General features: G+C 48.6%; 1 protein-coding gene across 6 annotated transcripts in view; it reads right to left on the bottom strand.

Annotated features, from left to right (window-relative positions):
* Positions 1 to 13,956, bottom strand: part of SORD (sorbitol dehydrogenase) — a 43,481-nt gene that overhangs the window by 16,624 nt on the left and 12,901 nt on the right. For all 6 annotated transcript variants that reach the window (XM_034783306.1, XM_034783302.1, XM_034783305.1 and 3 more), the window contains 4 exons: positions 13,718 to 13,877; positions 11,695 to 11,813; positions 11,131 to 11,196; positions 6,859 to 7,034 (listed from right to left, as the gene is read on the bottom strand). In XM_034783306.1, coding sequence (XP_034639197.1) covers positions 6,859 to 7,034; positions 11,131 to 11,196; positions 11,695 to 11,813; positions 13,718 to 13,877 — 521 coding nt within the window. The remainder of the gene's footprint in view (positions 1 to 6,858; positions 7,035 to 11,130; positions 11,197 to 11,694; positions 11,814 to 13,717; positions 13,878 to 13,956) is intronic.

Genomic DNA, 13,956 nt, shown 5'->3' with positions numbered 1-13,956 from the left:
TCTATATGCATCCGAAGAAGTGGGCTGTAGCCCACAAAAGCTTATGCTCTAATAAATTTGTTAGTCTCTAAGGCCTTGTCTACACTACGAGAGTAGTTCGATTTTACTTAAATCGAATATTTGGAATCGATATTGCAAAGTCGAACGTGTGTGTCCACACTAAGGACAGTAATTCGACTTTGTGAGTCCACACTAACGGGGAAAGCGTCGACATTGGAAGCGGTGCACTGTGGGCAGCTATCCCACAGTTCCCGCAGTCCCCGCTGCCCATTGGAATTCTGGGTCGAGCCACCAATGCCTTCTGGGTAAAAAAATGTGTCGAGGGTGCTTTTGGGTAACTGTCGTCATCCATCCATCACTCACTCCCGCCCTCCCTCCCTCCCTGAAAGCGCCGGCGGGAAATCATTTCGCGCACTTTTCAAGTCATTGACAGCGCGGACGCCACAGCACTGTGAGCATGGAGCCCGCTGCAACCATCGCTGCAGTTGTGGCCGCTCTCAACGCCTCGCAGCTTATCATACAGGTTGCCCTGAGGCAGATGCAGAAAAGTCAGGCGAGGAGGCTACGTCAACGCGGTGATGGCCTGAAGTGTGAGAGTAGCACAGACCTCTCAGAAAGCAGGGGACCCAGCGCCGAGGACATCACGGTGGCAATGGGTCATGTTGATGCCGTGGAACGGCGATTCTGGGCACGGGAAACAAGCACTGAGTGGTGGGACCGCATAGTGCTGCAGGTCTGGGATGAATCACAGTGGCTGCGAAACTTCCGCATGCGGAAGGGAACTTTCCTTGAACTTTGTGAGTTGCTGTCCCCTGCCCTGAAGCGCAATGACACCCGGATGCGACCAGCCCTGACTGTCCATAAGCGAGTGGCCATAGCCCTCTGGAAGCTTGCAACGCCTGACAGCTACCGGTCAGTCGCGAGCCAGTTTGGGGTGGGCAAATCTACCGTGGGGGTTGTTGTGATGCAAGTAGCCAAGGCAATCGTTGATGTACTGCTGCCAAAGGTAGTGACCCTGGGAAACGTGGAGGCGATCATAGATGGCTTCGCAGCGATGGGATTCCCAAACTGCGGTGGGGCCATAGATGGAACTCACATCCCTATCCTGGCACCGGACCACCAGGCCAGCCAGTACATTAACAGAAAGGGCTACTTTTCCATGGTGCTGCAAGCACTGGTGGACCACAGGGGACGTTTTACCAACATCTACGTGGGATGGCCGGGCAAGGTTCATGACGCTCGTGTTTTCAGGAACTCTGGTCTGTTTAGACGGCTGCAGCAAGGTATTTACTTCCCGGACCACAAAATAACTGTTGGGGATGTGCAGATGCCTATAGTCATCCTCGGGGACCCAGCCTACCCGCTAATGCCCTGGCTCATGAAGCCCTATACAGGTGCCCTGGACACTGAAAAAGAACTCTTCAACTACCGGCTGAGCAAGTGCAGAATGGTGGTGGAGTGTGCTTTTGGACGTCTCAAGGGGAGATGGAGAAGCTTGATGACTCGCTGTGATCTCAGCGAAACCAATATCCCCATTGTTATAGCAGCTTGCTGTGTGCTCCACAATCTCTGTGAGAGCAAGGGGGAGACCTTTATGGCGGGGTGGGAGGTTGAGGAAATTAGCCTGGCTGCTGATTACTCACAGCCAGACAGCCGGGCGATTAGAAGAGACCAGCGGGAAGCGCTGTGCATCCGGGAGGCTTTGAAAGCAAAGTTCCTGAGTGAGCAGGGTAACCTGTGACTTTCTAATTTTGTGTACAGAGAAGCCTTCACCCCACTTCCAACACACGTTTCAAAATAAAAATAGTTCTACTTTGTTAAAGCACACCGTTTTCTGTAATACTGTTTTCGCGGGAATTTTTTAAAACTGGGACGCAGACTGTGGTGCGGAGCGGGTGTAGTGTAGTCGCGCGAATGCAGCTTCTAAACTGAAGGACTGACAGGCTCCGGTGCGGTGGGATGGTTCTTTCAACGGAGCCTGTCACCCCTCCTGATAGGGACTGTGTGTATGGGGGTACTATGTGACTTTGTGGCGGGGGGGGACGCTTACAGATCCCCTGCTGTGTGGCTCTGTGATCCTGCCTAAGGACCGCCGCTTCAGATCTCTAACTGCCCTCCCGTGCCACAAAGTCACAGAGCAACCCACCTCCCACCACATAACATGAAAAGAACCTCCCAGACTAACCAGGGTAAGTAGTCACTGCATCACTGCACTATGTATGTGCCCTGCTGCTGTGCCTGCCCCCGACTATGTACCCTGCCAAAGGTGACTGTCCTGTCCAATTACCAACCCCCTTTCCCCCCCTCCTCCAAAAGAACATGATGGAAACAGTAGTTAACAGAAACATATTTTTTATTATCAACTACACATGGGACTGGGAAGTGAAACTTGGACGGGGGCTTGTGTCAGGCGGGAAGGAAAGAACTTGTCAAACTTTGGGGACTGAGAGCCTTCTGCTGCTCGAGCTCTCTGCAGGGGTGCAGTGAGAGTTAGCAGGGACTCTGCCGCCTCTCCTTCTGTGCACTTTGGGTGAAGGGAGTATGGGACTTGGTGGCGGGGGAGGGCGGTTAGAGATGGACTGCAGCGGGGCTCTGTCCTCCTGCCTCCGTTCCTGCAGAACATCCACAAGGCGCCGGAGCGTGTCCGTTTGCTCCCTCAGTAGTCCAAGCAGGGTTTGAGTCGCCTGCTGGTCTTCCTGACGCCACCTCTCCTCCCGATCCATGTTGGCTTGGTGCATTTGGGACAAGTTCTCCCGCCACTGGGTCTGCTGTGCTGCCTGTGCTCTGGAGCAGGCTATAAGCTCGGAGAACATGTCCTCCCGTGTCCTCTTCTTCTTATGCCTAATCCTCCCTAGCCTCTGGGAGTGTGATGACAGGCTAGGTTGTGAGACAGTCGCAGATGGGGCTGTGGGAATGGGAAAAAGGGAGTGAATTCCTCAGAAACATAAATGTAGTTGTGAACAAAGAACATAGTCTTTCTCTGTGAACAGGACCATGCACAGCACCTATCACATGCGCACTCAGCACAAGGTCGAATTCTCGGCCTTCGCATTCACTGTCTGTGGTTTTGCAGAGCACTTTTGAGAACCCTGTCAGGACAACGGAATTTCTGTTGCAGGCAGACATGGTAAGCCGTAGATTCGTGGCAGCTTAAAACTTTAATATTAGCAATGGCCTCATTTCACATTGAAATCAATGTCGGTCCCTGCTGCCAGCAATCCGGCAAGCAGGAAGTTTGCTCCTGTCCCACACCCTCGCGGCTGTCCCCGGGAACGATCCCTTTCGGCTGACCCTTTCCCGCCTCCACCGCGTGGCTGCAAACCAGCCAACACTAATAACATTCCCCTACCTCATTCAAAGCAGGTCTTCATGAGCGACATCACCCTCATGAGGATCTCTGAGAGCGACAGACAGAGAATGCTCCGGGAAAGCCTCCAAAGACCAGGGCCGTATGCCGCCATGCTGTGCCAAGCAATGATTCCGGAGTACTTGCTAGTCTCGTGGCGCGGCAACGTGTCCTACTACGGAGGACCCAATAAGGCCGCTCTCCCCAAGAACCTAATGCAGCGGATTTCAAATTACCTGCAGGAGAGCTTCCTTGAGATGTCCCAGGAGGATTTCTGCTCCATCCCCGGACATATAGACCGCATCTTACTGTAGCTGCAGTAGCAGGGACTAAACAGTAGAGCGGCTTGGGCAGGACAATCATGCAAAACCGGACATTGCTAGATTTTTTTGAAATACTTGCACTGCCCATGACTGAACCGTTAAGTTATTCAAAGTAATCATGAGAAACCCATTTTTTACATTGTTAATAATCATGTTCTGTTACAAATAAATGTTTAGATGTTTACAACACTTACTGGATGATCCTTCACCAGATTCTGTGTCCGGGGTAACGGCTGGGGAGGGTTGGTAGGGGATCTCTGTAAGGGTGATGAAGAGATCCTGGCTGTCGGGGAAATCAGCGTTGTGAGCGCTGTCGACTGCCTCGTCCTCCTCATCTCCTTCCTCATCTTCCCCGTCCGCTAACATGTCCGAGGATCCGGCCGTGGACACTATCCCATCCTCAGAGTCCACAGTCAGTGGTGGGGTAGTGGTGGCGGCCGCACCGAGGATGGAATGCAGTGCCTCGTAGAAACGGGATGTCTGGGGATGGGATCCGGAGCGTCCGTTTGCCTCTTTGGTCTTCTGGTAGCCTTGCCTCAGCTCCTTGATTTTCACGCGGCACTGCGTTACATCCCGGCTGTATCCTCTCTCTGCCATGTCTTTAGAGATCTTCTCATAGATCTTTGCATTCCGTCTTTTGGATCGCAGCTCGGAAAGCACGGACTCATCGCCCCACACAGCGATGAGATCCAAGACTTCCCGATCAGTCCATGCTGGGGCCCTCTTTCTATTCTGAGCTTGCACTGCCATCAGTGCTGGAGAGCTCTGCATCGTTGCCAGTGCTGCTGAGCTCGCCACGATGTCCAGACAGGAAATGAGATTCAAACTGGCCAGACAGGAAAAGGAATTCAAATTCAAATTTTCCCGGGGCTTTTCCTGTGTGGCTGGTCAGAGCATCCGAGCTCGTACTGCTGTCCAGAGCGTCAACAGAGTGGTGCACTGTGGGATAGCTCCCGGAGCTATTAACGTCGATTTCCATCCACACCTAGCCTAATTCGACATGGCCATGTCGAATTTAGCGCTACTCCCCTCGTCGGGGAGGAGTACAGAAGTCGAATTAAAGAGACCTCTATGTCGAACTAAATACCTTCGCGGTGTGGACGGGTGCAGGGTTAATTCGATGTAACGGCGCTAACTTCGACATAAACGCCTAGTGTAGACCAGGCCTAAGGTGCCACAAGTACTCCTGTTCTTTTTACAGATCTCTAGAGATCTTCTAGAGAAAGGGCCCTAGCTCCAGGATTCTGATGATGCTGAAAATCCAGACCATAATTTTCAAATGTCTGAAGTCCTCTTAGACCATGAGTTCAATACAGTCACAATGATGTTATAGCAATTGTATGACAGGTGGAATGTATGGGACTAGATCTGCACAAGGAGGAATCAATATGCAGATCTCTACCCGCCTGGCAGATGATCAGCCACCTTCGTGGAATCACTACGCTCCAACAACCCCCCCAAAAAGGGAGAGGCAGAAAAGTGACATTGTTCCCCTTCTCCCAGTGGAGGTTCCCAGGAAAAGATGATGTTGCCAAACCAGAGTATGAATCAGTGTCTAATCTCAGATATGAGGTTAGGTTACACTCCCCCACAACACGAAGTGCAAGAGACGCCAAAATCCCACTGCTTGCTAATATAGCTCAGTTGTTACTAGGCTGCAGAGCAGCACTCCTGAGACAGGAGCTATCTGTAGTGCAGCTTGTTTCAAAATCCCAGTGCTTCCGGGCACTACTTCCTCTAGGCTTCACTCATCTCGGTTAGTCACAGAAAACTTATGCAAATAGGTCTTTATTTAACTTAGCAATTGCCGAGACCCTGATTGCAAAATCAGTGGGGTCAGTGTAAACAATGGTAATGTTTTCTGCAGTAAATATAGACTCATAGTACATTAATATTACATCAGAGGGAGAGCTCATGTGATCATCTAGTCAGGACAGCATGGAAATGTAGGGCTGGATGAGACCTCAAGAGGTCATCCTGTCCAGCCCCCTGCACTTGGGCAGGACCAAGTAAACCTAGGTGAGCCCTGACAGGTGGCTGTCCTACCGGTTCTTAAAAACTTCCAATGACGGGGATTCCACAAACTCCCTTGGAATCCTGTTCCAGAGCTTAACTACCCTTAGAGTTAGAAAGTTTTTCCTAATATCTAACTTAAATCTCCCTTGCTGTAGACTAAGCTGATTACTTCTTGTCCTGCCTTCAGTGGACATGGAGAGCAATTGATCACAGTCGTCTTTATAACAGCCCTTAACATATCTGAAGAACATTATCGGGTCCCTCCTCAGTCTTTTCTCAAAACTAAACATGTCCAGTTTCTCAAAACTAAACATGGAGCTGCTCACCTCAATCAATGGCCAACATAGACATCTACAAACAGGAGAGGTGAAGGAGCAAGGAGAGGACACAATGCATAAAGAACTCAGCACCCTCTCTATGCCACACCTCAGTGCAGAGTACTGCACAGTAAGCCAGAGACCATCCCTGGAAATACAAATCAGGGCCTATGTAGTCAGAGAGTCTAGGGGTCCAACTAGGGACATCCTAAAAGGATCCAGTTTTCAGAAATTATTAAGCACCTGCCCTGTGAAATTCAGGTTTCTTTAAAGTTAGGCACCCAAAAATCATAGCAGCTTTGGAATATTTAGGCCAAGGTCCCCTGCACAGAGGAAAAGAGCACTTCCAGTCCCTGATAGCATGGGGAGGGCATGGCTACCCCATGGCACAGAATTGCAGCTCTCCTGCAGGGGAGCAGAGCAATATTATTTCTGCATATGCACACTCGACTAAGTTCTGCCCTGAGATACACACACACAAGTTAGAGGGAAGTAAATGCACATATGCTATCTACCATTAACTCTGCTTAAGGTGGCACAGAGGACTGACAGCTCCATTGCAAGCCTTGGCTCTGACACAGATCCACCACGAGGTAAATTCAGCCAAGTGGCCTCAGGGAGACTATGGTGGGTGCAGCCCTCCGTCTGCCTGAACAAGCGGCTGCACGCCAGCAAAGGACTGAAATCTCCATTGTCATGCATTGACTCTGCCCTGCTGGTAGAGGAGTCTGGCCAGTAAAGTGGGTTTCTCACACAGTTTCACCTCTCATTTTATTTTTAGCCACTCCAATGACCAACCTGAAAGGAGAAAAGTAAATGCTGGCACTGATCTTGGATAGGGGAAGGAGGAACTCACGTAAATGCCAGTTTGGATGCTGGCCTCTGCCCCGGAGCACTCCATGGTTATGTCAGGCATGCAGTTAAGCAAACCTTGCACCATGCAGGCCATGTCCTTTGGGGTTTCTTTCTTTATCTGAATGGTGAAATCTGCCCCAATCTCTTTGGCTTTTTCCAGGCGGGAGGCGGATAAATCTGGGGAAGGAAGAAATAAATCACAGAATTGCAGCTCGCTGACAAACGTTATGCAAGAAAAGATGTCACACAGAAAGGTCCTGCAGCAAGCATGCCCAGTGGGGCATGGGCACACTGTATGCACACAATGCAGGCACATTGGGTGGAAAAGTCTGGTTCCCCTTCAGAACTCCCCCAGCCTGACTGTGCGCGGATGGGGTAGGAGATCAGCTCTCCTCTCTGGGCTGGTGGGGAAAAGATGTGCAACAAGCAACTTAAAGGCACAAGAGATGCCAACAGGACTCTGGCCACAGGGAAAGTTGCTGGTTTCAAAGACGCTGAGGTCTTAATATTCTGAAGCCCATAGACAAGTCATTGTGACCAGGGCATGTAGCAAAGGTGCAGCTGCAGGCACCTGACAACAATGAGGTTCTCTACAGATGTAACATTATCACCATGTAAAAACAGCAAAGAGTCCTGTGGCACCTTATAGACTAAACAGATGTATAGGAGCATGAGCTTTCGTGGGTGAATACCCACTTCTTCGGATGCATGAATCCGACGAAGTGGGTATTCACCCACGAAAGCTCATGCTCCTGTATGTCTGTTAGTCTATAAGGTGCCACAGGACTCTTTGCTGCTTTTACAGATCCAGACTAACATGGCTACCTCTTTGATAATTATCACCATGGTTATTCATGATTTGTACCAAATTAGCAAACTGCCTAGAAGTCCCGGCCCCTCTGTGCTGACTGCTGTACAACTATGGATAAAAGAAGGGGTCCTTGCTCCAAATCGCTTAAAATCAACATATAAGACAAGAGACAGTTGGCAGAGAGGGTAAGCAGATGGGAGAGAACATAAGAATGGCCATACTTCATCAGATCAAAGGTCCATCTAGCCCTGTATCCTGTCTTCCGACAGTGGCCAATGCCAGGTGCCCCAGAGGGAATGAACAGAACAGGTAATCATCAAGTGATCCATCCCATCACCCATTCCCAGCTTCTGGCAAACAGAGGCTACAGACACCATCCCTGCCCATCCTGGTTAATAGCCATTGATGGACCTATCATCCATGAATTTATCAAGTTCTTTTTTGAACCCTGTTATAGTCTTGGGTTTCACAACATCCTCTGGCAGAGTTCCACAGGTTGACTGGGTGTTGTGTGAAGAAATACTTGCTTTTGTTTGTTTTAAACCTGCTGCCTATTAATTTCATTTGGTGACACCTAGTTCATGTGTTATGAGAAGGAGTAAATAACACTTTCTTATTTACATAAGGAGCATAAAGTAACAGTGAGAAAATTATGAAGAAGCGTAATATACAGTGATCACAGTCTACCAGCTGCCTAACCATAACTTGCCTTGCTGGTGAATTCAATACCATCACTTTGGCAGCAAATGCATGGAGACCAAAGCATTGCTTGGTGTCTGGCATTAAGGCCTATGGGAATTCTTCTTAACCAGAGGGGTCTATCCCTTTGAGGCCAGCACACTGTAACACGGTTGAGAAACAGGTGGTGGGGAGGGAATTCCACAGAGCTGCTAGGAAAGTTTCCAAATTTCTTATAAGGGTTCCCTTTAGCTTCATGTTCTCTGGGTCTTTGGGGAAGAAATCTGCTCTGGAAAGGAGGACAGTATCCATGGTGAAGGATACCACTGCATGGCTGCCAGATGCAGGACTGTGGTGAAACCTTTGTGTTCCCACATGTAATAAATCATTGCGGGCTATTTGCTAAGGTGCAGATTATGACCGTGGACATCCTCTCTGCACATTTCCTCCCCCCAGCAGCCAAGCCTGGGGGGAGGAAAGGAGGGAAATCCCTCTTCCTGATTTTGCTGTGACACCAGTTTCATGGTTAGATTCCAAGCATCCACCTCCATGAGGATATGGAAAGGAAATTGGGGAGAGGCCACCTGTATGCCCTAGATTGTCTCCTTCCCTTTTTTAGCATTATTTTTATTGGGCCATTGCACAGTTGCTGGGGAATAAGTTTGCTCTTTTCAGCCCTTTAGTGACAAAGACAGCCTTTTGAAAGGGCAGGTGTACCTCCCCATCAAGGAGAGGACAGGCCTGGGGGATGTCCCCATCAAAATCCTTGGCCTCATGACAAGAGCAGGGCTGAAGCAGAGGGACAATGACCCATTTAATAACCGGTGCAGGAGCTGGCAGCACTTAGAGGTCCATTCCTTATTGATGGGGAGCAGCTAGGAGACTTGCCTCCATAGCAGGTATGGGTGCCTGGCTCCCTTTAACTGCAAGTACCAGTCATAAGAACGGCCATACTGGGTCAGACCAATGGCCCATTTATTCCAGTATCCTGTCTTCCAACAGGTGGCCAGTGCTAGATGCTTCAGAGGGAATGAACAGAACAGGGCAATTATTGAGTGATCCATCCCCTGTCATCCAGCCCCAGCTTCTGGCAGTCAGAGGCTAGGGACACCCAGAGCGTAGGGTTGAATTCCTGATCAAACTGGCTAACAGCCACTGATGGACCTATCCTCCATGAACTTACCTAATTCGTTTTTGAACCCAGCTATACTTTTGGCTTTCACAACATCCCCTGGGAACGAATTCAACAGGTTGACTGTGCATTCTTTGAAGAAGTACTTCCTTTTGTTTGTTTTAAACCTGCTTTTAATTGCACTGTGTGAGCCCTAGTTCTGGTGTGACATGAAAGGGTAAATAACAATTCCTTATTCACTTTCTCCACACCAGTCATGTTTTTATAGACTTCTACCATATTCCCTCTTAGCCATCTCTTTTCCAAGCTGAACAGTCCCCAGTCTTTTTAATCTCTCCTCATACAGAAGCAGTTCCATACTTATAATAATTTTTGTAACCTTCTCTGTAATTTTTCCAATTCTTATACATCTTTTCTGACATTGGGCGAGCAGAAATGCATTGCGTGGGTCTGCGTCATTTATTCTACCTTTCAGCTATTTATGTCCTGCTATAGACGCAATAGGAAAATATCTCCACAAACAGATGAATTTGAAATGTGCTATGCAGATAAAGAGTTTTATAGGCAAATATTTTACAAGTATGACTAAAACAAAATATTCCACCGGGAAGTGCAGTAAAAATGTCTGGGCAAATAATGGTTGGAGAGGCGTTCCTCCTAATGCCAACATGAAAAGTATTTTCCTGAAGGCAGCCAGCCTCCTACAGATCAAAGAAGGGTGATCTCGCTCCTCATCACAGATAACATGGGAAACATTTGAACAAGACTGCCCCATAGTGGGCATTTTTGAGCCTCTTGCTGTCTGAGTAACAGCATCTGTGATGCAGGTGGCTTGGGGAGGACCAAATGTCAGGGACAATTACAGAGGCCTCGATGATAGCTTCACCATCTGACGGAACTTCGTGGATGACCAATCAACATTTGTCACACTACGCACAGATTTTATTTCTATAGCACCTCAAGGATGGCAAAGCACTCAGTTAGCACCACTACTTTGAAGAATGTGTCTTTAATGAGCAGGTGGAGCATCAGTTTTATGCCTCAGTCTTCAGACTGAAACAATAATTGCAATGCTGATGAACATGCATCCTCCTAGCTGTGAAGGGTGCAGTTGCATCCTCCTAGTACACCTCTACCCCGATATAACGCTGTCCTCGGGAGCCAAAAAATCTTACCGCGTTATAGGTGAAACCGTGTTATATCGAATTTGCTTTGATCTGCCGGAGTGCACAGCCCCGCCCCCGCCCCCCCCCCCCACCTCCCCAGGAGCGCTGCTTTCCCACGTTAGATCTGAATCCATGTTATATTGGGTCGCATTATATCGGGGTAGAGGTGTAGTTTCCATGTGGGCTCTGGCCTGGGAAACATTTCAGTAAACCTGTGCTAATTAAGCACAGTCCTATTTATATCTGCCTTTACTGGTCATTAAGATGCAGAAGGAAAAACTGGACAGAGAACGGGTCTGCTGAAGACACCTACATGCCTCATACAGACACCAGGTGATGATCTTCACATGGGTACCTAGCATAGCTTTGTCCTCCCACCTGGCACTTCTGCTGCTGATTTGTACAGTGACCTGCCACACAGAAAGAGCAGCCTTTTTCAGATATGTGAGAACGAGCAGTGTTTTAAGGGTTAAAAGAAGATCTTACCAGTGATTACTACCTGGGCAGCACCCATCATCTTGGCTACGAGCAAGCAAACTAGCCCAATGGGTCCTTGAGCAGCAGGAAAGGAAAAGGAGATGTCAGAATGCAGGAAAATCACGATCACTTTGAAGTGAGTGTAAAGCTCGCTGGGTTGGGGGTATAGCAGGGCTCCAGGGAGTATTGACACTGGGATTATGGCAGATGTCATGATCTGCTGCAGTGCACTGAGAATGGCAGCGGGCATGGCTGTTATTGTTCCAGGTTTGGGGCTGGCAGTGAGGAGAATACTGCCAGACTCCTAGGTATCTTGTTACCACCCAAACTGCCTGTTTAGCCACAACATGCACTTCAAATCCATTTTGGAGCAGGGCTGGCCAAGGAGTGCACTGCTGCCCAAGGTCACCCTCAGCCTCAGTACAGAAATGTGGGCCATGGAGACTGGAGTGGTCAGCACACAATGCTCCATCCTGAACCTAGAAACCAGGCTGGTCACTCTGTTGCATTTCTCTGTGACAGAGCACTCATGACAGGTGGGAAGCACAAGGCACAAGGTGGGTTATTCCATACCAGCCCCACAGATTAAGACTTTGGATCCCAGAGTGACTCCGCCTCTTCGGCAGGCATGGATTCCCACAGAAAGTGGTTCAATGAGGGCCCCTTCTTCAAAGGTGACGTTATCTGGAAGCCTGCAAGAACCAGAGACACAGGAAAGTCACAATAGGGGCTTTTACTGGTTGTGGAGTGAAGCTAACATTTTACGATCCACAGGACCATGTCTGCAAAGATTAGTGTCTAAGCTGTGCTGGCAAAATGCCCTTATAATCGGAATAAAACACAGACCTGAGCACTGAATAAGGGGCTACTATGCAACTAACTACCCATCAGACTCTGCAATCTCTCTTTTGGCAGGCACAATTTAGGCACCCACCCTAGAAAACATGATGCTTGTTGTTTGCTGCAATGATTCGTGAGGATGTTCAACAATGTGCTGTGGGGAAGAGGTGTGCCATACCTTCATGGATGGGTACGGGAGAGAAGGCTTCTGCACCTTCAACTTCTATCATTGTTCTATTCCTGGAGGAGAAGGGGAATGTACTGCAGATCATCCACTCTTCAGGTTAACAAGGGAAATGTTCCCCTAGGTGACTCCTGCCAGACCCATGAAATGCTATAGCTTGTAGAGGTGGCCACTTCATCTCACAAAGCAAAGGGACATATGATAAGACATCTCCCTATTCATTACCCCATCATACTCTATTGCTGGTCACCAACCAGTGGGTTGGCCTGAGATTCATACAAATGTGTGGTATATACAAAGAGTTTAACACTTGGTAACTAGGTCCTAGCACTCACTCTCCCAAGAAGAATCAAAGCCCTTGGCTCTCCATAGTCAGTGGAGTAACTAACACCTGGTGCAAAGAGGGAGTCAAATGGCCCCAAACCACAGTGGCAGTGTCTTGTATGCAGTTGAAACAGGAGTTAGTGCATTTCTGGATTTACAGGTTTGTTCTTTCTTCAGTGTACCTGGAACTCCCTGTTCCACACGGGCCTCAAAAGGGGAGCAAACTCCATAGATTAAATATCTACATGGCACTGCCACAGAGTATTTCCAGGGTGGATACGCTGGACCCAATTCATCCCCAGCACGACTCTACTGAAGTCAGAGCAGTTATGCATGGATGAATTTGGACTGCTAGGTTTTCTAATGCTCCAATTCAGTAAAGTACTTCAGCACATGCTTAACGTTAAGCTTGTGCTTAAGTCCCATTGCAATCAAGCAATACGGATGCTCATATGCTTAAATATTTTGCTGAATTGGAGCCCAAGTGAGTTTCTCTGACAACCAGGATGTGACCTTTGGCATCAGTGAGGTCAAAATTGTCTTCAGTGTTGCACAAAGGCTAGATAAGCAGAGGTACTGGCTGCCTGGGACAATCAGAACCAGTCTAGGTCTTCTCAGTTAATAACTGAGCAAATCATATTGCAGGTTTAGCAGTTCTTGCAGTGCTTTCTACAGAGCAGCAACGGGGCTGGCTCTCCTTGACGAATGAGGAAAAGCCCTTCCTGGGGTTTCCAACAGCAGAACCCAAAAAACCATCAGGCCTTACCTTGCCTCGTAGAAATGAGAGCAAGAAGAGAGAGGATTTAAGAAAAGGAAACCCTTTGGGGTTAAAGCAGTGACAAAGTCATACGAAATCTGCAGGAAAGAAATGTTTAACTACTTGCTGTCATAAAGTTCTCAGATACCACGGTGAAGAGTGGAGATAAAAACAAAAACAAACAAACACATAAATAAATAATCCCTAGCTCTTCTACAGTACTTAGCATCCGTAGCTCTAATAGTGCATTACACAGGAGGTCAGTACAAAGGAGGTCAGATTAAGTTCTAGATCACATTCCCAAACACTTGGCAACCAGGCCTCAATCTGAACCCCACCCATGCCAGGGGCATCCTGGGAAATAAGAAGCGCTTCATGTAACTAGATTACTATCCCCATTGTGCAGATGGCTGAGGGAGAGAGGGAGGAGCCATATGGCTAACTCCACACAGGGAGTGGTTATCTGTAGGCAGAGGGAGTGTGTGACTGACTTGTAGCAAAAGCTGGCATTGTGTGCATAATATCGGCACAGGTTTCCATCATCGGGAGGTGTCGCACAGAAGAAGATAGTCGGAGACAGATTGTAGCGTCCGATTTTGCAGAATTCATCGATGTCTCGCGGAGCACCAGGCTCAATGGCCACTCGATCGCCTGAGTGAGTGAAAGGAAAGTGGGGTGAGACAAGGAGTGTGTGGGCACAGCACCATGTGGAGATCTGAATGCTCAAGAG

Source organism: Trachemys scripta, chromosome 10 (assembly GCF_013100865.1).
Source record: "Trachemys scripta elegans isolate TJP31775 chromosome 10, CAS_Tse_1.0, whole genome shotgun sequence".
NCBI classification, from domain to species: Eukaryota; Metazoa; Chordata; order Testudines; family Emydidae; genus Trachemys; species Trachemys scripta.
Note: the sequence above shows the minus strand (reverse complement) of the source record. Positions and strands in the feature narration are given on the sequence as shown.